At 43.8% G+C, this 27,862-nt stretch overlaps 1 protein-coding gene across 1 annotated transcript; it reads left to right on the forward strand.

Moving 5' to 3' along the window:
* Window positions 1-27,832, forward strand: HPSE (heparanase). Its single transcript, XM_070758083.1, has 12 exons — window positions 1-395; window positions 10,207-10,352; window positions 13,280-13,414; window positions 15,552-15,728; window positions 16,536-16,710; window positions 17,694-17,741; window positions 18,745-18,838; window positions 19,943-20,049; window positions 21,720-21,834; window positions 22,699-22,817; window positions 24,064-24,210; window positions 26,462-27,832. Exons 1-12 carry the CDS (start codon window positions 163-165, stop codon window positions 26,622-26,624), a joined length of 1,659 nt encoding a protein of 552 aa, XP_070614184.1. The 5' UTR covers window positions 1-162; the 3' UTR covers window positions 26,625-27,832.
* The last annotated feature ends 30 nt before the right edge of the window (window positions 27,833-27,862 follow it).

Here is a 27,862-nt window from a genome sequence, read left to right on the forward strand (position 1 = left end):
CGAAGGGGCGAGGCGAGCGCACCTCCGTCCGGGCCGTGGGCGGGCGCCTCCTCCGCCTCAGCGCAGCACTGGACGGCGGGCGTCGGGCGTCGCTGCACTGGCCGAGAGAGGCCGAGAGAAGAGCGGGCGCCGCTTCCCCCTCCAGCGCTGCTTGTGCCCGCGATGCCGCCGCTGCTGGTGCTGCTGGTGCTGCCGCTGCTGGGCCTGCGGGGCTGGCGGGGCCGGGAGGCGGCGGGGTGGGCGCGTCCGTCGGAGCCCGGGCGGAGGGAAGACGGGGCGGCTGCGCTGAGCTTCCAGCTGAGCCTCCCGCCCGCGCGGAAAGTCAGCCCGCTCTTCCTCTCCGTCACCCTCGACGCCAACCTCATCAGCCACCCCGAGTACATCACCCTCCTCGGGTAGGTAAGAAGCCCCCCCCCCCAGGCGCCGCTGCCCAAAAGCCCCTGCTGCGCTGGCTCTCCTTTCATTTTCTTATTCTGCCTCACTTGTTGCCTGGATGCTTAAGAGTTTTATTCATATAGATTGTTTCTTCCTTGACCCCTATCACAATTGTTAAGTGTTGTACCTCTTCATTACTGACCCCTGGCACCCTGGACATAAACCAAGATAACCACCAAGACAAATTCCTTGTTTGTCCAATCACTCTTGGCCAATAAAATTCTATTCTGTTCTATTCTATTCTATTCTACTCTATTCTACTCTATTCTAAACTGTTTCAACTCCAACTCTCAAATCATCACTACAGAGCCCTGCACACCAAGACAACTAGGCACAAGAACACTTTTTCTCCGAATGACATCACTCTGCTAAACAAATCATTCCCTCAACACTGTCAGATTTTTTACTAAGTCTGCACTTCTATTATTACTAGTTTTTTCTCATCATTCCTATCATCCTTTTCCTCCCACTTAGGACTGTGTGACTGTCACTTGTTGCTTATATCCTAAGATTTTTATTAATATTGATTGTTTCTTCATTGCTTATTTGACCCCTGTGACAATCATTCAGTGTTGTACCACGTGATTCTTGACAAATGTCTCTTTTTATTTTATGCACACTGAGAGCATCTGCACCAAAGACAAATTCCTTGTGTGTCCAATCACACTTGGCCAATAAAATTCTATTCTATGCTATTCTATTCTATTCTATTCTAATCTAATACCAGAAAAAGGAGTTTGCGTTTAAAGCCGCTGGAGCCAGGAAAGCGTAACCTAATAAACAGAAAGGCAAGAGTTGGAAGGGACCTTGGAGGTCTTCTAGTCCAACCTGCCACTCAGGCGGAGGGGGGGGGGAGAAGCCTACACCATTTCAGACGAAGGGTTGTCCAAACTCTTCTTAAAAACTTCCAGGGTTGAAGAAGAACTCATAACTTCTGGAGGCAAGTTGTTCCCCAAGTTTCATTTAGCCAGTTAGAGTGCCTTGGGAAGGAAGGAAGGAAGGAAGGAAGGAAGGAAGGAAGGAAGGAAGACAGAAAAGAAGGAAGGAAGAGGAAGGAATGAAAGAAGGGAGGGAGGGAGGAAAAGAAAGAAAGAAAGAAAGAAAGAAAGAAAGAAAGAAAGAAAGAAAGAAAGAAAGAAAGAAAGAAAGAAAGAAAGAAAGAAAGAAAGTCTTAGTCCAACCCATTGCTCTGGCAGAAAAAAAGCCCTACACTGTTTCAGACAAATAGTTGTCCAAACTCTTCTTAAAAACTTCCAGGCTTGAAGAACTCAATAACTTCTGGAGGCAAGTTGTTCCACTGATTAATCAATTTATTACAAAGAAGAGGGAGGGTAGGACAAGGAGCAATGGGTGGAAACTAATCAAGGAGAGAAGCAACTTAGAAGTAAGGAGAAAATGACTGAATTGATCAGTGGAACTACTTGCCTCCAGAAGTTGTGAATGCTCCAACATAGGAAATTTTAAAGAAGATGTTAGATAACCGTCTGTCTGAAGTATTGTAGGCAGTGAAGGGCTACCATAATTTTTACTACCCCACTGTGGCCGTGGCTTGTGCAGGACGCCCTGCCTTTTCTTTCAACTTCTTTCAGGGCAAATTGGGGGCTCTGGGGTGGAGCCCCATTTTTGCTACCCCACTGCGTCCCCACCCATCCGAGCAGTAGACCACCCCTGAGTGTAGGGTCTCCTGCCCAAACAGGGATTGGACTAGAAGACCTCCAAGGTCCCTTCCAACTCTGTTGTTGTTGTTGTTGTTGTTGTTGTTGTTGTTGTTGTTGTTGTTATAGTATTACAGTCTTAGACCAGAGACTCACTCATGATTTGTTCCACCAGGAAATTTCTCCCTAGTTCTAGGTTGGTTCTCTTCTGGCTTAAGCTTCCACCCGTTGCTTCTCATCCTACCCTCAGGTGCTTTGGAGCAGGGCTCACCAACCTTTGGGGATTCATAATTTTAAATCCCGCACGCCACTAACATGATTATTTTTTTAAAAAATAGTATCTAGTGCAATATAACAAATGCAAATAATATTTCTGCAGACCACCCAATTTTTCTCGTGGACCACCAGTGTCTACAGACCGCTGGTCAGTGACCACTGCTTTGGAGAATAGCTTGACCCCATTTTCTTTATGGCAGTCCATTAGATAATGAGAAGACTGTGTGATGTGACCCCATGGAGAGCAAAACAGAGCTTGTTTAACTATTTTTCACTCCATGGGCAACTTCAGCCGTGAGACCTTCCACTAGTGTGGTAAAACATGAGATGGCCATCCAAGTAACTTTAAATTTATTTATTTATTTATTGGGCTTTTATGCCGCCCCTCTCCAAGGACTCAGTGTGGCTCACAACATACAATAAAACCATATAAAACATCTTAATCCAATTATTTACTTTAATTCTTTTTTTAAAAACCCAAAACCATAAAAAAGAGTAGTTGTTTCATTCAACCCACTTTCTCTCCACACATTCATTGGCCAGGGGGCAAGGATCTAATCACCCCAAGCCTGGGGGCATAAATGAGTCTTGCAGAAGGTGAGGAGGGTGGGGGCAGTGTGGATTTCTGGGAGGAGCTGATTGCAGAGGACCGGGGCCCCCACAGAGAAGGCTCTTCCCCTTGACCCCACCAAATGACATTGTCTAGTGGACGGGACCTGGAGAAGGCCGACTCTGTGGGATCTGACCGGTCGCTGGGACTCGTGCAACAGGAGGCAATCCTGCAGGTGATCTGGTCCAGTGCCATGAGGGGCTTCATAGGTCTTGGGTGAAGGGCAGCAATAAGGGACGAAGCCCCTAATCCTGACTGTCCCCTTTGCTTTTCCTTTCCTTTGAGCTCAAGGAACAAACCCTTCGTCCTTCTGGTTACTTTGTAGCTTGGGGGGGAGGTTGTGTGAACCTCAAGTGTCTCATTGTCTGAGCAAACCCAGGAAATTGAGCTAAATCCACAAATCACAGGTCAGGTAATTCGAGGTGACTCCAAAATATTTCCTCTTTGAGAATCTAGTAACTGAAGGCCACAGATTGAGCCCAGAGTCTCTGTGGCTAAGTGAGTGACGGCTGTTAACTGAGTCCTGCCCCATTTTACGGCCTTTCTTGCCACAGGTGTTAAGTGAATCACGGCAGTTGCTACGTTAGTAAAACGATTGTAAAGTGAATCGGGCGTCCGAATGGATTTTGCTTGTCAAAAGGTCACAGGTGATGACATGACCTGGAAAACTCCCATCGTCATAAACATGATTTGCCATGCACCTGAATTTTGATCGTGTGACCATAGGGACATTGCAGCGGTCATAAGTCCGAAAAATGGTCATAACTCCCTTTTTTCAGTGCCTCTGTGTAAATCGATGGTGAGACCCCACTTGGAGTCCTGTGTCCAGTTCTGGTCACCGCAGCTCAAGGAGGAGAGAATGGAACTGGGAAAGGGGCAAAAAAGGGCCACAGGAATGACCAAGGGAATGGAGCCCCTCCCTCATGAAACCAGGTTGCAACGCCTTGGTCTCTTCAGCCTTGAAAGACGGCGTTGAAGGGGGGACTTGGTCGAAGGGTATAAAATTATGCATGGGATGGAAAAGATGGATAGGGAAAAATTATTTTCTCTATCACAGAAGACTAGGACGAGGGGGCCCTCCCTAAAGCTCACAGGTGAGAAAGTGAGGACAAATCAAGGGAAATATTTCTTCACCCAGAGGGTCCTTGATTGATAGGATTCCTTTCCAGAAGAGGTAGTGACAGCTGTCAGCCTGGAGAGCTTCAAGGCAGGATGAGACAGATTCAGGGATGCCAAGTGTATCCATGGTGGTTATTGAAAGGGATGTCCATGTGCCGCCTCTAGGTTGGTTGAGGCAGGCAGGGTTCCCTTGAGTACCACTTGTTGGGGGTCCAGGGAAAGGGAGGGTCTTGCCTTCTCTTTCTGCTCAAGATCCCCATGGACAATTGGTGGGCCACTGTGTGACACAGAACGCTGGACTCAATGAGTTTGGCCTGATTCAGCATGGCCCTTCTTATGTTCTTCTGTTCATTGTAGCTTTGAATGACCATAAATGAATGGTTATATAAGCCAACCTGTGCTCCTTATTCATGTGACAATTCGGCTGCAGTGGCGTAGGAGGAATGAGTTGACAACATCCTTTGTAATTATCTTCCTACAACAATTGCCCTCTTAATTATCTGCCTGGCTAAAGAACCCACTTTGCCATTTCCTGTGGTTCCTTCCTGGTGTTTTGGCTGCTGCGATAGACGCTTGGGAATCCTGTTCTCTCCAAGTGTCATATAATATGTATCTGGGCATATGCATACATTTATTTTGGTCGTGTTTATGTAGTGTATATTGCACCCTTTGAGAGCTTTATGCAATGACATTTCATTTTAATGTATGCTGATTATTGTACATTTAAAGTGAGAATAAAGTTATTTTAAGTCTAGGGATGTTTGGTAGGTTGGACAGAAAACTTCTGTGGCTGATGATGGATTTTCCTCCAGTGGCCTTGAACACCTTAAGTTCTGCACCATGATAGTTTTCTATACTGCTCAAAAAAAAAACAAAGGGAGCCCTCAAAGAACCCACCCTAGATCTGAATGAATGAAATATTCTCCTTGAATACTTTGTTCTGTACAAAGTTGAATGTGCACAACAGCCGGTGAAGTTGATTGTCAGTTGGTGTTGCTTCCTAAGTGAACAGTTTGATTTCACAGAAGTTTGATTGACTTGGAGTTACAGTATATGGTTTGAGCAGTGTATATCAAGGCCTATCTTCTGGTGGTCTTTCAAATAGAATGGCGATGTGGAGATGATAGTCCTGGAGAGGAGGCTGTGTGATGGACTGTAGCAGAGATCTTCAAACTTGGCAACTTTAAGACTTGTGGACTTCAACTCCCAGAATTCTCCAGCCAGCATTTGCTGCCTGGGGAATTCTGGGAGTTGAAGTCCAGATATCTCCAAGTAGCCAAGGTTGGGAAACACTGTCCTGGAGTACAGGGAAGTAGCAATTTCCCAAGAAGGAGGGCGCACACTCCAAGGAGCAGGGGTGCAATATGCATGGACTAGGGAAACTCCCTGGGAGCAGGTAAGAGGAAACACCGGTCCTTCACCAAATCACCATAATCTGGCATAGAGTTCTTTAAATGCATTTCCATTTTGAAATGTAGGCATATTTCAGAAATCATGGATAGTTCTAGAGAAAGGAACGACAGTGGTGGATTTATGGACGTCTGCTAATTAGTTCCCTAGCCCAGTGATGGTGAATCCGTGGGTGCCCACACCCATAATTCAATGCCTGGGGAGGGCGAAGTAGCCTGTTTCCCAACTCCTGGTGGGCCCAATAGGTCCGTGTTTCACCCTCCCCAGGCTCCAAAGGCTCCCCTGGATACGGGGGAGGGTTAAAACGCCCTCCCCATCCCCTGGAGGCTCTCTGGAAGCCAAAAACGCCCTCCCAGAGCCTCTGTGTGAGCCTGAAACCAGCTGTCCGGCACACACATGCACATTGGAGCTGACCGAGGGCAACAGCTCACGTGCCAGCAGATATCGCTCCGCGTGCCACCTGTGGCAACCATGCCATAAGTTTGCCATCACTGCCCTATTCTATGGGCCTATCCAAGTATTGGTTCCACTTACGTTTGCTACCGGTGTGCACTGTGACATTTCACACATGTGCGCATTCCCACATGCAGATTCCCTCCTACGCATGCTCAGAGTGTGGCTTCAGCTGGGAACAGGGCTGAGGAGCACGAAGGAAAGGTCGCTATGCTGTGAACATGCTTATCCCACCCCTCTGTCTGATTGTTATTGATATAAACAGGGAGTTTCCGGTAACAAACACTTCCCTACAACAAGCCTCCTGCCTGGTTGTGCCTTGCAATATTTTGCAGCCACGTTTTACTTCAAGTGGAATTTATGAACATTTTCCAAGGTTACCTGAATGCAAAGCTCATGGCATTAATTAAGATGGGATTCTCTGAACCCATGCATTTGTGTGTGTGTGTGTGTTACTTTGCTTAGTAACATTGAAACTCCAAGTTCAAGAACAAAGATAAAGAGTAGATCAGCAAACAAACCTATTGTTTCAAACTTCTTATCAAATATCTTGAGTGTTTACTTTTGTAATAAGGAAACAACTTGATTTTTAACCAAGTATTTATAATAGCTTCCTTCCTTTTTTTCTTATATTAAAACTATCAAAGATCTGCAACCCTACCTTCCTATATTTATTTATTTATTTTAAATTAATTTTATTTGTCAAGTACGTATTGGTAGTATACATAGGTATAACGCTGTTTATATACATGATATGGGTACTAATAAGAGGAAACCATTGGGACAGAGACGGTGGACACACAGGTGCTCTTATGCACGCCCCTTACTAACCTCTTAGGACTCGGGTGAGGTCAGCAGTGGAGAGTCTATGGTTTGGGCTAAACAAATGATTCCCTCACCGCTATCAAACTATTCACCAAGGCTGCGTTACTATCACTATTAGACTTCTCATTGTTCCTATCACCCATCTCCTCCCACTTGTGGCTCTATGATTGTGATTTGTTGCTTGTATACTTATGATTTATATTAATATATTGTTTGTTTCTGGGTTTCTTACTTGTACTTTATGACAATCATTAAGTGTTGTATCTCATGATTCTTGACAAATGTCTCTTTTCTTTTATGGACACTGAGAGCCTATGCACCAAAGACAAATCCCTTGTGCGTCCAATGACACTTGGCCAATAAAAAATAATTCTATTCTGTCCTGTCCTATTCAAACGTGTGCATAGAGTTTGCATGTGCTCAGCCTGAGAAGTGTCTGCACAGGCTTATGCAATCCAGGAATTTAAATAGAAATGTAATTCTTCTCAACACCAGGGGACAAATTGTGTTTTTGTAAACAATGGTTCTGCTTAGTCTGTTGCCCTTTTCAACTGTGGGCAAATTTCAGCTCCTGGGTTTCTTAGGGCGCATTCCTTGTCTTCACACCGGGGGTGAGTTAGACACCTTCTTCAACACAGGGGAAGTTTTCACACACAAGGGCTGCCTTTTTGTGTAGCACATCACACAAAGGAGCAGGTTCCATAAAACAGAAGTCGCCCAGCCTTAATTCACGAAGAGCAGTCAGGGGGGAGGAAAACACAGGCAGCTCGTGACTTACAAACCTTTCACTTAGTGACCAAAGTTACAACAGCATTGAAAAAGGTGAGTTAGGACCATTTTTCGCATCACTGTTGCAAGCAGCCTCCCTGTGGCCATGCAATCAAAGTTTGGATGCTGGGTAACTGCTGTGTATTTATGGTGGTTGCAGAGTCCCCGAATCATGAGATCAACTAACTAACTAACTAACTAACTAACTAACTAACTAACTAACTAACTAACTTACTTACTTACTTACTTACTTACTTACTTACTTACTTACTTACTTACTTACTTACTTACTTATTGATTTGATTTGATTTGTCAAGCATTTATGAGTTTACAGAGATAGTATAAACATGGTTGAGAATACATGAATGTATAAACATGGTTATGAATACCTGATGTGCTTATGCATGCATGGGGAAATTTAGGACAGGGAGGGTAGGCATGTTGGTGTTCTTATGCGCACCTCTTACGGACCTCTTAGGAATGGGGTGAGGTCAACAGCTAGGCTGCCTACTGCTCACCTCACCTCCAAAGCTTTGGGGTTTGGAGACGAAACCACAGAGTCAGGTAATGCATTCCAGACATTGACCATTCTATTGCTGAAGTCGTATTTTTCACAATTGAGTTTGGTAAGGTTTATCTTAAATTTGTATCTATTGTGTGCTCATGGATTGTTGCGGTTGAAGCTGAAATAGTCATTGACCCATAGGACATTGTAGCAGATTAATAGAATGGAATGGAATAGAATAGAATTAGAATAGAATAGAATAGAATTCTTTATTGACCAAGTGGGATTGGACACACAAGGGATTCGTCTTGATGCACATGCTCTCAATGTACATAAAAGAAAAGAGACATTTGTCACGAATCACAAGGTGCGACACTCTCCATAGAGAATCACAGAGAGTAGAAGATAATGTTGTGTGCTCCACTTAGGTCAGAGCGAAGGTAATGGAGACCTTATGCCCGGGGCCCCAACACCTGAGCCTCGGCCTGGCACCAGGCTGCAGGAGTGGTAGGCGAGCATAGGCGAAGCTGCATTTGGTAAAGTGTCTCATACACAACACCACCGGCCCCTCCAGTGCCCCCTCTGCTAGTCTGCCAAGCTGGAAAGTTTTGGGACCCCTGCCTTACGCGGCCTTCTGCCAAGAAAAGTCAATGGAGACGTCAGATTCACTTAACAACCATGTCACTAACCTAACAACCCCAGTGATTCACTTAACAATTCTGTGAAATGGAGCAAAACTCAGCTGCTCTCTTGCTTAGCAACAGAAACATTGGACTCCGTTTTTGGTCACAAGTCGAGTGCTGCCTGTGTCACAGAGCAGACAGAATTCTTAAATCCTCATTCAGATGAACCTGCAACTACAAGAAGTCTCTGCTCCGTCTAACCCTCAATTAAAGGGAAGCTTTTCCCGCCACTCTCTCATTAGGGTGAGCTGACCCGCCTTCTCCAAGTGGTGTGGTCACTTTGCTGCCTCAGAACGACTCCACGGTGTCAGCTCTTAAGAATCTGGCCTGCTTCCTTGACTTATGTGGTCATGTCACACTCATGTAGGACTCATACCCAGTGACCTAAGTGCTAGAGCCACGGAAACAGCATTGCCAAGAAAAAGCACTAAGAGTTGTTTCCCTGATCTTTCGCAGTCCCTTCTCTGGCACCAAAGCTTGCAAAACATTTGTTAGACCAATTCTGGAATACAGCTCAGCTGTCTGGAACCCACACTGTGTATCAGAGAGTCCAGAAATATTTCAGAAGAAGAGTCCTTCCCTCCTCCACTCCACCAGACTTGACGTACAGGGATTAGACAATTTACTACAACTACTCCACCTCCGATCTGATCTAAATGGAGCTCATAAAATCATTTACCAAAATGTCCTTCCTGTTAGTGACTAATTCACCTTCAACCACAGCAATACACGACCATGTCTTCGGAGAGGGGCAGCATACAAATCTAAATAATAAATAAATGTAATAGTAAACTGCTCCAAACTCAGTGGTGGCAAAGCTTTTTGGGTTCGTGTGCCAAAAGGATATGTGTGCGTGTGCTAGCTCTCGCACATGTGACCACAGTAGACATGCGCACAATCCCCCCCCCCCGTCTCCACACGTGCACACAGGCCTCAATGAAACCTGGGACAGTGCAAAAAACAGCCAAGCGGGAAAACTGGAAGTTCTCTTTTTCTCCTCTAGGGGGCCATACCAAAAGCTCCCTGAAGCCTCCAGAGTGCAAAAAACAGCACAAGTCCTTTTTTCTGAACTTCCGGTTTGCCCATCGGATGGTTTTTTGCCCTCTGGGACTTCCAGGAAGCTTCCCTGACACCTCCAGGGGGCGAAATGGCCTCCCACAAGGCTGAAAATCAGCTGGTTACCATGCGCATATGCGCTGCAGCGGACATAGGGCAATGTCTTGCATTGCCCCCCGCTAGGGCTCCACGTGCCACCTGTGGCATTTGTGCCACAGGTTCGGCGTCAAAGGAATAGATTATACCTGACATAGGATATCCAATATATTGATCCATAAATTGTGGTTTTATCAGTCAAAACACTAGTTTTTGCAGCACAATGTGCTAAGTCAAAACCCATGGAAGGGTCCGCAAGATGTGAGGTTTGGGTGGGAAAAAACAGCCTTACATCTCTGGTCTTCATTTCCCCAGCTCTACGAAACTCCGTACCTTAGCAAGAGGCTTGTCTCCTGCCTTGCTGAGGTTTGGTGGCACCAAAGGAGACTTCCTGATCTTCGATCCCCAGCAGGAGCCAACACCCGAGGAGAAGGTTTTTCAGGATTTCCTTAGGAAACAAGGTAGGATGCTATTTGGCTTATTAATGGCCACGTACGTAGTCTCTAAGTATTGCTTCCTGTTATTCAAACCTACACCGACCCTGAAGACCAAAAATAATATTAACAGCAGGCATTAAATCACACACTGGCAACCCAGTATCACCCACGGGCTGTATGGAACTTTAGCCTGGGCTGTGCCTAGGGCAGGGATGGGGAACCTATGGCGTGGGGGCCACAGGGGGCAGGTGGAGCCATATCTGCTGGCAGGTGAGCCGTTGCCCCAGCTCAGCTCCAACGTGCATGTGTGTGCCCTGGGAGGGCGGTTTGGGCTTCCAGGGAGCCTCCAGAGGGCTGGGGGAAGCCTGCAGGGTAAACTACAAGAGAGGGGTCAATGCCTGGATTCTGTGATTTCTTCCCCAAACCCTCACAAGTTTAACCTTAGACCAGTGATGGTGAACGTTTTTTTCCTCGGGTGCTGAAAGAGCATTGAAGTATGAGTGTGGGCACTCACGCATGCTCACATGTTACTGAGCATGCACAAGTGCCCACACTCATACTTCAATGCCTGGGGAGGGTGAAAACAGCTTCCCCCACCCCACAGAAGCTCCCTGGAGGCCAGAAACGGCCTGTTTCCCAACTTCTGGTGGGCCCAGAAGCCTCGCGTTTCGCCCTCCCCAGGCGCCAAAGGCTTCCCTGGAGCCAAGGGAGGGTAAAACGCCCTCCCCGATCCCTCCGGAGGCTCCCTGGAAGCCAAAAATGCCCTCCCAGAGCCTCTGTGTGAGCCAAAAATCAGCTGACCGGCACACACAATGCACTTTGGAGCTGAGCTAAGGCAACGGCTCGCGTGCCAGCAGATATGACTCCATGTGCCCCCTGTGGCCCCCGTGCCATAGTTTCGCCATCACTGCCTTAGACTGTTGACCTCACCCCATTCCTCAGAGATCTGTAAGGGGTGCGCATAAGTGCACCACTGGGCCTACAGTGCCTGTCCCAATGTCCCCATTTATTGGCATCCATGTTCATGTTTATAGTTATATCTGTTGTCTTATACATGCCTGACTACATAAATAAATAATAAACAAACAAATAAACAAATAACACCAAAAAAGTCCAGCTACCTTTTCAAAAGCATCTTTCAATTTCGCCTCTGCACCTGCCCAGCTCCAGAAACACAACTGTCCTCTGTTATTGTTCCTGGTAAGAATTTGTTCAATCTTGATGACGTTTCCTGGGAGGGGGGAAGTTCCTTATTAAAAGTGTCTCTTGGATAACACAACCACAGAGGGCAAAGTCTCCTTTGTCACGGCCCCATGGCCTCTCCTGCTCTTCCAGACGAGGGAACGGAGCTTCTTCCTTGAGAGCCGGGTCCCTTCCTTTCAGGATCTTTCCCTTTTGAACCTGTGGGCCACGCAGGCCGCGGGTCAACAACCGTTTCTGGTGCTCTTTTGTGAGCCGTAACCGTAGGGCAGAGCCTGCTCAGCAGTTTTTACAATCTGTTCGTTCAAAATGAGTTGTGTTTGCGTTGCTAGAAGAGGAGGAGGAGGAAACTGGTTTCTGAACTGGGAGAGAAAACGTTTAATGTTTGCAAAGAGGCCTTTCACACTTAGTACAACACAGCACAAAACAAAAAGTAGTTCAGGCAAAGAGAAAAGTATTTATTGAGGGGCAGAAGGGTACAAATATAAATGATACATACACACAAGCCTTTGTGTATCCAATAATACTTGATCAATAAAGCTGTTCTGTTCTGTTCTGTTCTGTTCCGTTCCGTTCCATTCTTAACAAATGCATCTTTTCTTTTAAGCACACTGAGAGCCTATGCACCAAGAAAAATCCCTTGTGTGGCCAATCACACTCGGCCAATAAAGATTTCTATTCTGTTCTGTTCTATTCTATTCTATTCTAATTTTCAGTTTCCCCTGCCTTAAATCTTGACCACTTTATTCTTAACAATCCATTCATACTTGAAGAAGGAAGCTATGGTCTTTCCAACTATGATGGAATTCATACCCAGTGATGGGCTGCCAAAATTTTTACTGTCACGCTGTGGGTGTGGCTTATTTTGTGGGTGTGGCTTGATTGTCAGGTGACCAGGAAGGAGTGGCTTGACAATCATGTGACAGGGGTGGCTTAAAGGTCACATGACTGGGTGGGAGTGGGCTACCAACCAAGGTAAGTTTTCAAATAGGGGCTTGGACTCTTTTTCAGTGGATTAAGTCCCATTATTTTCATGGCCACAAAAAGGGCAAATGACAGACAGCATCATTTGTGGAGGAGCACAGGAATATTTGAAGGCTTTGTTCTGAACCCAGAAGGTTCAGTAGGATAACAGATTAGGCAAGTAGCTCAATTTTCTTCAATTGCTATAAAAGTTCAGTTCACTGCCCCCACTGCTGCCCCCCCTTCGTAGAAGCAGCAGCCCATTCCTGCTCCCGCCCTTCTCAGCCCCAGAAATCTTACATGGAGAAATGGGAGCTGACTATTCCTGGGAAATTACAGGTGCCCCTTTCTCCTTAAACGAGAGTCACTTGCCCAACTGATGAAGTTCTCTCCATGCTCCTTAAACCAGCATCAGCTCCAATTGAACACTCAACAAGAACCTAAGAACCTAAGAAGAGCCCTGCTGAATCAGGCCCAAGCCCATCGCGTCCAACATTCTGTGTCCCACAGTGCCCCCCCAGTTGTCCCCCTTGGGGATCTTGAGCAGAAGGAGAAGGCAAGACCCTCCCTTTCCCCTGACCCCCAACAAATGGTACCCAAGGGAACCCTGCCTGACTCAACCAACATAGAGGCGGCACTTGGACATCCCTTTCAATCACCACCTGTGATACACTTGGCGTCCATGAATCTGTCTCATCCTGCCTTGAAGCTCTCCAGGCTGACAGCTGTCATGACCTCTTCTGGAAGTGAAATGACGAGATCTCCTTGTCTTCTGTCTCTTTCTCTAGCAACAGTGGACATCTGTGCATCCAAAACTGCCCATTTGGACTTCATAGCGCAACTGCAGTTTCAGTGGCTTTTCGAGCAAAACCTTATTTTCCGGGAACAAGCGAAGAACAGGTATAAAAACATCACATTCACAGGTAAGGCCCTTGTGGATCGCAAATGCCGTTAAGAAAAGCTGTGAAGTTGGGATAAAGTATATGATTGGTGGAATGTTAAAAATAGTATTAAAAATTAAACATATAAGAATAAATGACTACTTAAAAATCATAAGATAGAATTATATAGTTTATATAGTTTATATTATAACTAACTCAGAAGTGTTTATATTATCTTCTTTTTGTATTACTAATAATTTGTTTATTGCTCTTTGATATATATATACATATATGTATATTATTATTATTTTTTGTTCAAATATATATATATATATAAAGAAACTCAATCAACAATCTTAATTTTAAAAATCTATAATTAAATTTAATGATAATGTAATCTTCAAGTGTGGCTTTTCTGCTTAGATCTTGTAACAGTTAGAGCTTTTTATATTTTTTATTAGTTAGACTTCTATGATAAGCGGAGCAATAGTAGCTCCTTAAGTGTTCAATGTTGTATGTCTTTGTTCGTTTTACTTTGAAAATAATAAAAAATATTTAAAAAAAAAAAGAAAAGCTGTAAAGGGAGATTTAAGACCTCTGCTCGCTACTAGATACAAAGAGGAAAGAGGTCAATTCATTCTCCAAAGCACCTGATTGTAGAACAAGAAATCCATGCGCTTACAGTGGCAAGACTGAGTTTTGCACATGCCGTTTTGGCACCCAAGCAAAACAAAAGTCCCTTTTTAAAACCAGGGTGTGTCGGTCAGTGGTTAGAAAAGGTAAACTTTCCAGCTGGAAAGGTCACAGCCCGGGTTTGAAACCTGAGCGCTGCCCAACGGGGTGAGCTCCCGTTTCTGGCTCCTGTCCACCGAACAGTTTGAAAACATGCAACTGGGAAAAGATAAACAGGTACCACGTTGGTGGGAAGGTCCCAGCGTTCAGCGAGGCTTTGGTCTGTAGTCACAACGTCTTCATACGAAGGCAGCTCTCTCGGTTAAGGAGCGGAAAGGTGAGCTGCCCTCGAAGGCCGGACGTGACTGGACAGGAAAATCCTTTATCTGAGGGCTGTGAATGTGCCAGTAGAATAATATGTAGATTGGTTTGACCCCCGAGGAGTCTTCCTGGGTGTTTAAGCAGAACTTCAATTTGTACTAAAATGCTCTTTCACATAAATAGTATCTGGAAATATTTCAGGACTAAAAAGACCAATCAGATTTTTTTAAAAAAATTAAACAGATGCTTCATAGAGAGAGAGAAAAAATCATAATAAGGCCAGCATTGTTGTGGTGGAATTCTTGTTAAAGAGAAGCCATTGACCAAAAGGTGGGTTTTTCACCATGCAGGCCAAATGCAGCACCACTTTCAAACAACACACGAGCACGTCACAGATTCAAACTGAATTTAAACTGCTCCAAACTCGACTGCAGAAAATACGACTTCTGCAACAGAGGGATCAATGCCTGGAATTCACTACCTGACTCTGTGGTTTCTTCCCCCAAACCCCAAAATCTTCAACCTCAGATTCTCTACAGTCGACCTCTCCCCTTTTCTAAGAGGCCTGTAAGGGGCCCATCATCCCTGTCCCACTGTCCTATTTGTCTTCTTTGATCATTACTTTCTATGTTATGTTTATATCAACTAATATCCTATACTTGATTGACAGACAAAGGAACAAACAAACAAGTAATAAATAAATAAATAAATAAATAAATAAATAAATGTTAGTTGTTGTTGTTGTTGTTTGTTGTTGTTATTATTATTATTATTATTATTATTATTATTATTAATTAGATTTGTATGCCGCCCCTCTCCGGAGACTCAGGGCTGCGAGTTGGTTAGTTGGGGGAAAGATCAAAAGCAACATGAGAAAATATTATTTGACTGAAAGAGTAGTAGATGCTTGGCACAAACTTCCAGCAGACGTGGTTGGTCAATCCACAGTCACTGAATTTAAACCTGCCTGGGATAAACATATATCCATCCTAAGATAAAATACAGGAAATAGTATAAGGGCAGACTAGATGGACCAGGAGGTCTTTTTCTACCATCAATCGTCTATGTTTCTATAAAATAGAAATAAAATAAAAATTGATTATCACGTTAATTGAATTGGTTTAGATCTCCTGTGCATACATGATGTCTTTTAATTAACACGGCTTCGTCTTCCCTCCTTCAACAGGAAGCACACTGGACATTTTGTACAACTTTGCCAATTGCAGCAACCTGCACTTGATCTTTGGCCTCAATGCCTTGTTGCGGAAGGACCACGGTGTCCAGTGGGACAATTCAAACGCTCAGCAGATTTTGGATTATGCTAATTCCCAGAACTACACCTTGTCTTGGGAACTTGGGAATGGTAGGTGCAGAGCTTGGGGGTTTCATGAGCGAATGTCTTCAGGAAGTCTTCTACGTCAACATTTATTTCATCACTGATCGAAATTACAGCAGCAGGGGAAAAAGTGGCCACCCCAAATTTCCTTGCAGGAAGCCCCAGGGTCACGGGATCAAAATTAGGGAGCTTGGCAAGTATTTACGACTGTTGTTGCCACCCCAGGCACAGTGGGATCCTCACTTGTAATCTTCCCATGCAGCTTCCCACAAGCAAAGCCAGATTCGCTTAACAACCAGTGTGTTCACTTAACAACTGTGGTTTGCTCAACAGCTGGTTGCAGAGAAAGTGAAGTGGGGTGCAATTCATTTAAGCATGGGGGGCTTAGCCATGGAAGCTTGGGGTTCCATTCCGGTCATATGTCAAGGACTTGGTTTTGAGGAAGGGCACTGAACATCTGTATGTTAAATCATGCAGTCCCCCTGTGGCATGTTTTGGCCAGCAGAGCCACTATGGGCCGGTCCTTTGACATATCTGGCCCTGTTTCCTCCCAGGAGATTGTGAGAGGCCCCCCGGAGGCTTCTCCCCACCTTTTCCGGCCCTCTTTCCTCCCAGGAGATTCCTAGAGACACCCCACGGAGGCTTCTCCCTGCCTTTTCCGGTTACAGTTTCGTAGGCTCGGGTTTGTCAGTGGAAAATGGTTCTTGAGAAGAGGCAAAAAAAATCTTAAACATCTGGTTGTTATCTAGAAAAGTTCGTAAGTGGAGGCGTCCTTAGGTAGAAGCACCACTGGACTTAACACTGGGCAAATGCCTGTATTTATATTTTCCGCAGAGCCCAACAGCTTTTTGCACAAGTCTGGAATAGAAATCAGCGGCCACCAACTTGGTCAAGATTTCATCCAACTCCGGCAGCTTCTGAACAATTACGTCCGCTATAAAAATGCCAAAATCTACGGCCCCGACTTAGGAAGGTCCAATCGGAAGCACAGCAAAATTTTGCTTAAAAGGTAAAATGAAAATATTTGGTGCTGTTGATATGCTAAACAGCTAAACCAGATGCAACGTTTAACCATGGTTTGCTTAAGCTATTTTTTGCTGCTTTCATTGGGGGTTTCCTTTCAACCTGAACCGTTTTTTTCTGGGGAGGGAACCACTTAGCTGGAGTGGAGTGGGGGGATTGTTTACTTTTACAGTATATTTTAGCTGTTTTTAACAACCATTCGCTTGCTATTCTGATGTGATATTTAATGTTAATGAAGGCAAGAGACAGTGGAATAGAATAGAATAGAATAGAATTCTTTATTGGCCAATTGTGAAAATATAGATTTGTCAAGAATCATGAGGTTCAATACTTAATGTAGTTTGTGCTCAAAACTTAGGACTCATAGAACGAAAAGAATTTGTGCATCAGAAATAAAATTAACAAGCTTTGAAAAAAGATAATAATGATGCAGGTTGAAATGTTGTCCCGGTGGTCGCACCTTTCAAGCTTTCTTGACAAATGTCTTTTTCTTTTATGGACACTGAGAGCATCTGCACCAAGACAAATTCCTTGTGTGTCCAATCACCCTTGGCCAATAAAGAATTTAATTCAATTGTTGCTGTTGAGTTTCCCTTTTTGTGACATTCTTGATCTTGCAAACTAAACTTTCAACCTACATCATTATTACCTTGTTAATTTCATTTCTGACCCACAAATTCTTTTCGTCCCATGAGTCCTAAATTTGGAGCACAAACCACATTCCCACTGCCTCTTGCCTTCATTAACATCAAATGTCACTTCAAAATAGCAACAGTGAATGGTTCTTAAAAACAGCTAGGATATACTGTAAAAGTAACTAAGCAGCAAGGCTACCAGGTATGGCTAATACCTGGATTTTGCAATAGGTGGGTCAGGTGTGTCAGCTGGGAATTCCAAGACTGTTAATATCTATTCAACGACAAGATGTTGTAAAAGGAATTGGCTATTGAACTTGCTCTTGTTTTGCAGTTTCCTGAAATCCGGAGGCAAAGTGCTCGATTCTGTCACCTGGCACCAGTAAGTCAATTCATATCTAGCAATTCAAGCATGATGAGCAATTGGATGAAGAGGGAGGAGGGGAGGGCGACACTTAGGGGTTTTTTTGTGGGGGGTGTTGAGGATCTGTAGACTGCACGAGTCAAAAAGAGGGCGGTGGAAATATTGGCTGACCCCTCACATCCTGGACGCAAACTGTTTCAACTCTGACCCTCAAAACGGCGCTACAGAACAGTGCACACCAGGACAACTAGACACAAGAACAGTTTATTCCCCAACACCCTCACTCTGCTAAACAAATAATTCCCTCAACACTGTCAGACCTTTTACTAAATCTAAAGCCGCCCCGAGTCTATGGAGAGGGGCGGCATACAAATTAAATCAATCAATCAATCAATCAATCAATCAATCAATCTGCATTTCTGTTCTTCTAGTTTTTTCTCATCATTCCTATCACCCTTTTCCTCCCACTTAGGACTGTGTGACTGTCACTTGTTGCTTGTATCCTAAGATTTTTATTAATATTGATTGTTTCTTCATTGCTTATTTGACCCCTATGATCATCATTAAGTGTTGTACTACATGGTTCTTGACAAATGTCTCTTTTTCTTTTATGCACCAAAGACATCTGCACCAAAGACAAATTCCTTGTGTGTCCAATCACACTTGGCCAATAAAGAATTCTGTTCTGTTCTATTCTATTCTATTCTATTCTATTCTATTAAATAGCATTGGGGAGACAGATTGGATTGAACATTTAGCAATAGCATTTAGGCTTATACACCCCATATAGCACTTTAGAAGCTCTCCTGTAATGGAACCGAGTTTGACACCCCTGATCTAGAAGAACGGGAGATTTGGGGGATCTACTTTGAGATTGTTGCATTTTGTTGTTGCTTTTCACAAAGTGGTAGCCTACACGAAATGTATTTCCATGTCTCCTGGAGATACCGTAGAACACCTGAGTATAAATGAAGGCCTGTGGAGTTTAGGCCTCCTCAGCAGCGTCTTTGATTTGTTGCAGTTACTATATTAGTGGACGAACTGCCACAAGAGAAGACTTCCTGAGTCCAGAGATACTGGACAGCTTCAAGACCAACGCAGAGGAGGTGCTTCAGGTAAGCAGCATCCAAACCAGGGGTGCTCAGCTTTTCTAATGCTGCGACCCCTTAGTACAGTTCCTCACGTGGTGGTGACCCCCACCCATAAGTCTAGCGAGCAATTCTCCCAACAGAGCTTGAAGCTGATTGGCAGGAAGGTCGTAGGGACACCCCCCCACTGTAAACGCCTGATTGGTCGGATTGTAAAAATAGGTTCCAAGGTGCCAGAATAGAAGCTTTAGTTCCTAACACCAGGAGAAAATTGTGAAACAGTCGTTCAAAACAGTCGTGCAACCCCCAAAGGGGTCCTGAACCCCTGGTTAATAACCACTGATCTGAACAGTGTGTCACACAAATTGCAGGGTGATGTGTAGAATATATCCCAGTCAAAGAAGCATTTTATGGGGGAAAAGATAAATTAATTACCTGTGAATATTACACTGCTCAAAAAAATAAAGGGAACACTTAAACAACACAATATAACTCCAAGTAAATCAAACTTCTGTGAAATCAAACAGTCCACTTAGGAAGCCACACTGATTGACAGTCAATTTCACCTGCGAGCATGGCTTATTTTGTGGGTGTGGCTTGCCAGCCATGTGACCAGGTGGGAGTGTCTTGACGATCATGTGACGGGGGTGTGTCTTAAAGGCCATGTGACTGGCTGAAAGGTGGCCAACCTGATGTTACTCAAATCAACAGTTTGGGTTAGGGAGCTCAGCCTCTCCTCACCTCAAAGAGATACAATTTCCCTATTTACTATGACTGAACATCCAAACTATACTATTTAATTCTATGTATATATGCCGTAGGTGTACATACATATTATACACAGGCACCCAAAAATATCCATTACCTACTATATAAACTGTGTATGTACACAAACGCACGCACAGCTCTTCTAAGATTATACACATTCAACCTCATTTACTGCGATAGGAGGGGGGGGATTTTTCTATTGGTTCTGTGTACCTGACTGTACCTGTAGGAGCCCATCACTGACCACCTGTATATGAAATGGTTGTATCAAAGATTTCTGGGTATCCCATCAGCTTCGTCTAACAAAACCCCTGAAACCTCCTACATGCGTAATTCTTCTTCTTCTTCGTTTATGTCCTTTAGATTGTGCATAGCACAGTGCCAGACAAGAGAGTGTGGCTGGGAGAAACCAGTTCAGCCTTCGGAGGTGGAACTCCTAATTTGTCTAACGCTTACATTGCTGGTTTTATGTAAGTATCACACTGCTGGCTTAAAAGAACCGTCCCTTGTCGCACAGCAGGATCTCACCCAGACAATTACGTTGGCCAATATATGATAGTAGCAGATTTTCATTGAGCAGACAGAAAAATATGATCTTTGAGGAACATCAACATTTAATCATCTGGTAGTCTTCATATCTATATAGAGGACATCTATACTTATCATGATGACATGCGACCAAGTATAAAGAGGCCATTTTTCTACATCTATAAAATGCCCCCTGCCCACCCACCCCCCAAAAGCCTATTTCTATTAAGCCTAATCCTAATATGTCCTGGTGTATTGGTGTAGAGTTCTACAGTCCTACAGGTTTCTGGGCTGAGAGACAAAACAGGCATAAGCACCGAAGGGCAGGGGATATCATTTTCTGTCTGTTTGCTGCCTTTCATTTGATGGACCAGAGCTTTGCAAACCACTATTATGTCTCTCAGATACCATTACAATATGGTCAGTTACACCACGATGATTAAACAATATCCAGAACAAACTCTGGTAGATGATTGAAGGACACCAGTTTAGCTATATTGTTCTAGTTTTTTGGGAGCTATTTCTCTAAAATGTCCCCCTGCTGTAGCTAGAACAGTCCCATGTCCCTTCATCTGAATGGCCTTAAAACTCTTGGGATGAAAGGTTTGCGCATTGTTATTGTTTATTCATTAAACATGAAGCTCATTTCAACTGAACATTTAAAATATATCACAAATATCATTGAATGGTACTGATGGTTGATACGCGTTGCTGACAGCATCCTAGGTATCAACCAAGCACCTCCTTAAAATGTTTTGTGCAGTTCTGCTGGTGTTATTGCAGGAAGCTGCAGTTTCTTGATGTAAAATTCTTGGACGTGGTACTAAATGCTCCGATGCCAGTGGGTATCACTGTTGCATGTTAGAGACATAGAAACATAGAAGATTGACGGCAGAAAAAGACCTCCTGGTCCGTCTAGTCTGCCCTTATACTATTTCCTGTATTTGATCTTAGGGTGGATCTATGTTTATCCCAGGCATGTTTAAATTCAGTTCCTGTGGATTGACCAACCACATCTGCTGGAAGTTTGTTCCAAGCATCTACTATTCTTTCAGCAAAATAATATTTTCTCAGGTTGCTTCTGATCTTTCCCCCAACTAACCTCAGATTGTTCTTGTGTTCATGTTTCATCCATAATCATGTAGTTTTGATGGCCAGATTGTAATATTTCACAATAATGAAGATTATTGTTCACTGCACCATTAGCCACCTGTCAAATCCTTCCCAAGGACCTGGAATAGGCAGGTGTTGATGTTTTATGGCAGGAGTGTCAAGCTCACAACCGGCAAGCTGTATTCATCGCGTGCTGGCCACGCCCACCCGTTACAGCGAATCGGGGGGAAAGTCGTGATACGTCACAGGATGATGTGATGCCGTGAGTTTGACAGCCCTGTTTTATGGGATGTGGCCGCAGGATGTAAGCTATTCCAATGGAAGCTGCCTTTTGCTCTTGACCGAGGGTAGGTTGGTGCTCAAGTGGTGCTCTGGTTGTTTTGGAATTGTATCTAAGGCACCAATTGCTACTACCATGGATTCATTGTTATTATTATTATTATTATTATTATTATTATTATTATTATTATTATTATTATTATTATTATCATCTTGGCAGGTGGCTGGACAAGCTTGGACTGTCAGCCCAATTGGGCATCGATTTAGTGATGAGACAGGTTTTGTATGGAGCAGGAAACTACCAACTGGTGGACGCCAACTTTGAACCTTTGCCAGTACGTACACAACTGCATTAGTAATTGCACACTAGAAGACCCTTAGCCAAAGTATTAGGTTGTCTATTGTGTAGACAGTCTTTCAATTCACCCCCTTTGACCTTTATATGCACAGCCATGAAGGCACATGTGCTTCCCTTCAGGTGGAGTCACATGTCTGTGAATTAAAGTTGTACTTGTTGGGTTAACAAAATACTACTCAAATCTCTCCGTAGCCCCCGGGGCCCCTGTCTCAAAGGAACGACGGCAGAGGCAGAAGTGGGGGCGACCCACGATTAACGGAATCAATCGAGATAGAGCTGAGACAGTCTAGATCAGAGACCTTTTCCCCCTCAGATGCTGAAAATGTGTGCGCGCACACGATCCCACCTGCGTGAGGACCCACAGCCATAATTCCGTGCCCGGAGAGGGCGGAAATCGCCTGCCCCATGCGCTGCCACGCCCACATCTGGTTTAGCACAGGGGTGGAAAGTTGTGATATGGCACATGACTCCGCCATGATGACATGAGTTTGACACCCCTGGTGTAGACAGCGCAATTTATACAATACATTGATCATTGCTCTTAAAACAGCCAGAAGGAGAGTTCAGCCCTGCCTGTTATGATGTAGAAACCCACGGTCTTGTCTGAGTAGGGACGATGTGCCGTATTGTGGGAACCTTCTGTGAAGGGCAGGACCTCTCTCGCACACATGGTGGTGAACCCCTGTACGCGGAGTTGGGTGTGAGAGAATGAATCTGGTCTCTTTTATTTCTTCGTATCTTCCTTAGCTCTCCAGACAGTGGTTCATCGAATGGTGTCTCTCTCACCTTTCTTTCACCTGTTCCCATATCAATGCTGCCTTTTTTAAACCCCTTGTTGTAGGACTATTGGCTCTCCCTGCTGTACAAGAGACTGGTGGGCTCCACGGTTCTGCGTGTGGCCGTAACTGGCTTAGACCCAAAGAAGCTTCGTGTGTATCTTCACTGCACAAACACCCACCAGTACGTATTCACTGCAACAGCCGGTCTGCTCTGAAGCCCTCTGACCTTGCAACTGGCCCGAGACTGTGGCTTTAGCCAAGGTGGTGGAGAGGTTCAGGGCTGGCAGCCACAACCGGCGCCCTAAGGAGAGCAACACCCGACACCCTGGGATGCATTGGAATGAGATGAGGGCAAAGGGGGAAGGGTCCAGAATGAAAACGCCCCACTGAAGCATTGAAAGGGAAATTCCGACTCTGCAGATGCTGTTCAGAGCCCCTGACCATTGAGAATGGAATAGAATAGAATAGGATTCATTATTGACCAGGTGTGATTGGACACACGAGGAATTTGTCTTTGTTTTGCACAAAGAAACTGCCAATTTTACTTCATCTGCTACTTAAACTCTGCATTGCAATGTATGTGTCCTGCTTGATTGAAAATAGAGAGTGGGTTGTAGAGAACTAGGAAGTGATTTTCTGGGACTTGGAATTTATCAGAGGCCCGAGAGCAGAAGACCCTTTTCCTTAAAAAGTATCACAACCGTCACAGAAAACAAACCCATCTCTGATACAGCAGAGTCACTGACTGACTGCATCCCAGCAAAAGAATAAAGTTAGGGTATTTCATACTATGCTCGCCAGCTTCCAATGGGTGAGTGGCCAACTAGGCCCTTTCTTGTTTACATTTCACATTCTGGCCGCCGACTTTGCTGCACCGAATTCCCCAGAAGACATTGGAAACCACACCCGTTGTCCTAAGGGTCCATCCGTCCATTCCCTGGGCTCACTGCGGCCTCTGGAGAATTCCCACTCAACCCACTGATGCCTTGACTTCCTTTTGAGAGGCAGCTTAAATCCCTCCCAACATTCCTGGGGTGCAGCCTTTCTCAGCTTTGGCAAAGTTCAAACGCATCAGCCTCAATTCCCAGAGCACGGCTTGGAATTCTGCAGAAGGCATCTTGATCCGGGGAATGTTGGGAATTGTAGTCCAGAGATCTTAAAAGTGGCTGAGGTTGGGAAACACAGACTGTATTGTAACGTGCTCGCACTGTGTGATTTCTATGACCGACTCTTTCGGAGCATGGATGCCTCTTTTCTCCTGCCTTAAAGAGGCTGAAAATGTGGGTGCATCTGATACTCTGGACGTAGCTTTTACTAAGCTTTTTTTTTTAGCCCTGACCAGGTGCTAACACAATCTTCCGGGCTTTGCTAGCTAAGCGAACTTCCCTGAAGCGAAATATGGTAACCTGTTGGCTTTGTCATTGCAGCCCAAAGTACAGAGAAGGCGACATTACTTTATTTGCCTTAAATCTCTACAACAGCACCAAGCGCCTCTACATACCAACTCAATTTTCTAAGAAGCAAATAGATGAGTATCTTTTACTACCTTACGGAGAAGATAATTTACTTTCCCGGTGAGTAGTTCCGCTTGTCACCTTGTTCTAAGTAGTGGTTTGGGGAAAATAACGTTGGGTTAAAAAATAAACAAAGTTTATCTAAAGAAAGTTTACAATCCTGAAGCATAAAGCCCACACAGTGGGACCTCTACCCAAGAACACCTCTACTTAAGAACTTTTCTAGATAAGAACCGGGGGTTCAAGATTTTTCTGCCTCTTCTCAAGAACCATTTTCTACTTAAGAAATTAGGAAATTTGAGAGCAGCACAAAGGCCCGGCCAGTTTCCTGCCATTCCCCCTTTAATCCCGGCCATCTCAAGCTTTTCTGGGCTGCCAGAGGAGCCTTTCGGTGGCGCTTAAGGAGGCTTTGGCAGCCCAGAGTGAACGGAGCGTTTTCCTTTCTCTGGGCACATGGAGAGGGAATAAATCTCTGCCAGTGCCCAGAGAAAAGAAACGCTCCCTTCGCTCTGGGCAGTGAGTGTCCTCCTCTTCTTCCTCCTCCTCCTCTTCCTCCTCCTCCTCTTCTTCCTCCTCCTCCTCCCACCCAAATTCCGAGCTTTTATTTCTTTCCTAATGGGTTTGCACGCATTATTTGCTTTTACATTGATTCCTATGGGAAAAATTGCTTCTACTTACAAACTTTTCTACTTAAGAACCTGGTCACGGAACGAATTAACTGTATTATGTTTATCTAGATTTGAAAATTCCCTTCCCCCCTTTTCTGATTGTAGCCTTTGAGAGTGGTATGACTGTGTAGTATTGATTGTTTTTTAATATTAATGGGATATAATTTTAGTTTTTATTAATATTAGATTTGTATTACTGTTCATTGTATTGTTATTGTTGTGAGCCGTCCCAAGTCCTCGGAGAGGGGCGGCATACAAATCTAATAAATTATTATTAAATTATTATTAATTAAAACAAGTGATGGGACGATGGGGCAGGTTTAGAGGTTTTATGGTTAAGTAGCATTCAAGATCAAGTTAAAAAGAATAAACTGGAATCACTCTATAATTTGTAAATATGGTAATGTTCTTGGTGTAAAACAATATTAAAAAGTACATTTTGGAGGAGGGGTCTGAATTGATGGTGTTGGGTGGTGGGAGTCTTTTATGTAGTGTGTATCTGTTATTATTAAAAATTAATAAAATTTATTTTTTTTAAAAAAATTGAAAATAAGTAACTCTTCAGTTTTGTAGGTCATTCTAAGAAATTCAAAGGGATTCATTCCTAGCAAGTTGTCTACAGGTAGTCCTCAACTTACAGCCATTCATTTAGTGATTGTTCAAAGTTACAACGGCACTGAAAATAGTGACTTATGGCCAGTGATGTGCTACCCAAATTTTTACTACCACACTGTGGCCGTGGGCCCATGGCTTATGCATTTTGTTTCAACCTCTTTCAGTGCAAATTGGGGGCTCTGGGGTGGAGCTCCATTTTCATTACCCCACTGCGTTCTCCCCCGTCCGGGCAGTAGCTCACCCCTCCATTAGACTCTCCACTGTTGACCTCTCCCGATTCCTAAGAGGTCAGTAACGGGCGTGCATAGGTGCTCCAGCGTGCCTTCCGTCCCCTGTCCTAAAGTTTCTTTCTTACTAGTATCATGTACATAAACATTGTTATATCTTAATATACTATCAATATGTACTTGACAACATAAAATAAATACAAAAAAAATTAAAATCAAGATGAGAGCAGATTATATTTAGTTTGTACTTATTGATAACCCCCTAACGTTTCTGCGGTTGAAATTAAAGCAGTTGCTTAAATTTCCTTGTTAGTAGTTAGTTAATAAACCTTGGACGTGCTTTAATTACTTTCTCAGCCCTACAAACCTCTTACAAAATCCAGATCCATTTACTCAAACCTTCACTATGTAAAGATGTCTGGCTATTCCACTCCATGGAATTCTGGGAGCTGAAGTCTTCACGTCCTATATCCATATCATATATCATATATAGATTGTTCTGAGTTTGGGTTATATATACTGTATATTATATATATATATATCATATATATTCTCTCCCTCCCATCTACTTCTCTTCTTTTTTTACTTTCTATCTTTATATATATTACTTAATGTCTATACTCTTCCATATGTATTGTATATTGGACAAAGAATAAATAAAAATAAACAAATAAATAAATAAATCCTAAATTTGCCATTCTGAGAAACCCTGGTGTTGACCAACCGACATTGTTTCCCACAGCTCACAGCTTTTTTTACAGTTTAAATGTGAATTTATAAGGCGACTTTTCCCTCTTGCAGGTCTGTGCAGCTGAATGGCCATCTCCTAAAAATGCCCAGTGATGAGACGCTGCCAGTTTTGCAGGAAAAGCCTCTTGTTCCCGGACAAAGCCTTGAGCTCCCAGGCTTCTCCTATGGATTTTATGTTATAAGAAACGCCAAAGTATTGGCTTGCCTTCAATGAGTCCGTACACCTGGAAGACAAAAGGTTTTATTGAGATTGACTACTTCAGCCCAGAGAAAGACAAAAACGTTTTAATCACATTTGCATTTTTCTCCAAACACATGTTCAATTGTTCCCTTTTTATAAGTGACTAAAGCTTTTTAATTTAATAAAAAATCCATACAAAATATTCATCAACATTTTGTAAAAATGAAAAGTCTATATTTTCTTATTTCCCCTCCTTTCTTTTTTTTAAAGTCAAGGAACTGCAGCACAACATTTGGAAAACTCCTGCTTAGTCTTCTAGTTTGCAAATTATAAATTAGGTTGCTTTGTATTTTAGCCCTCATCTTTATTCCGGGTAAAATAAAATTTGTTACAGACTCTCTCTCCTAATATGTTAGGGACAGAAAACAAGAAGAAATAAAAAGGCAAATCATTTATTTCACCCTGCTGCCATTCAAGCTTATCTTTGTATTCTTAAAAAAAGGATACGGAGCATTTTATTTCCTCCAAAGTTATCTGAGGAGTGAAGACTCTGGTATCAAGCAAGGAAACCAATGGCAAAGGTATCGATGATAGAACTGCTGGGAAGGAATAATAGAGCAGACCAGTCAATGCTTAGGGAAATCAGCTAAAGACGATCAGAAAACAGGAGCCATCATGTCCCAGACAGAATCAAAGTCAATTACTATATTATGCATACATACACACACACACACAGATACATACATACATACATACATACATACATACATACATACATACATACATACGTGATAGATTAAGCTCTGTTTTCAAATTGGTCGGCAATCAGAGTCTAATCTCAGGTCCTCTGCCTTAAAGTTAATTTCTCAGGGTGGGTTCCTTCAGCCATTGGACTCTACAAGGGCCTTCCAGGGTGGCCTATTTGATTTGTCCCCACGCTAACTGTGCAAACCAGACATTGCCTTTGTTGACCAGGTTCCAGGGTCTTGCACTGCTCAACGGTTTGGATTCAGTTTCTGGCCTCTGTGTAGTGCCGAGAACATGTTTATTTTTACACCTCTGGACACTTTTGGCTGCTAATCGGGGCCAGCACGGCTGAGCCAGATGGACTAACGGGTGGACCTGGCCCTTTGCAAGCGTTTCGAGGCGTTTGTATAAAATCTATATTTATTTTCATTGGATGTGTGCCTCCCTTTTGGATTACTTGTACATTTTGAAATAAAGTTTTTATATGGATGCCATGCCTGTGCCTTTCTTGGTTATTTGCTGTG

The sequence above is a fragment of the Erythrolamprus reginae genome, chromosome 7 (assembly GCF_031021105.1).
Source record: "Erythrolamprus reginae isolate rEryReg1 chromosome 7, rEryReg1.hap1, whole genome shotgun sequence".
NCBI classification, from domain to species: domain Eukaryota; kingdom Metazoa; phylum Chordata; class Lepidosauria; order Squamata; family Dipsadidae; genus Erythrolamprus; species Erythrolamprus reginae.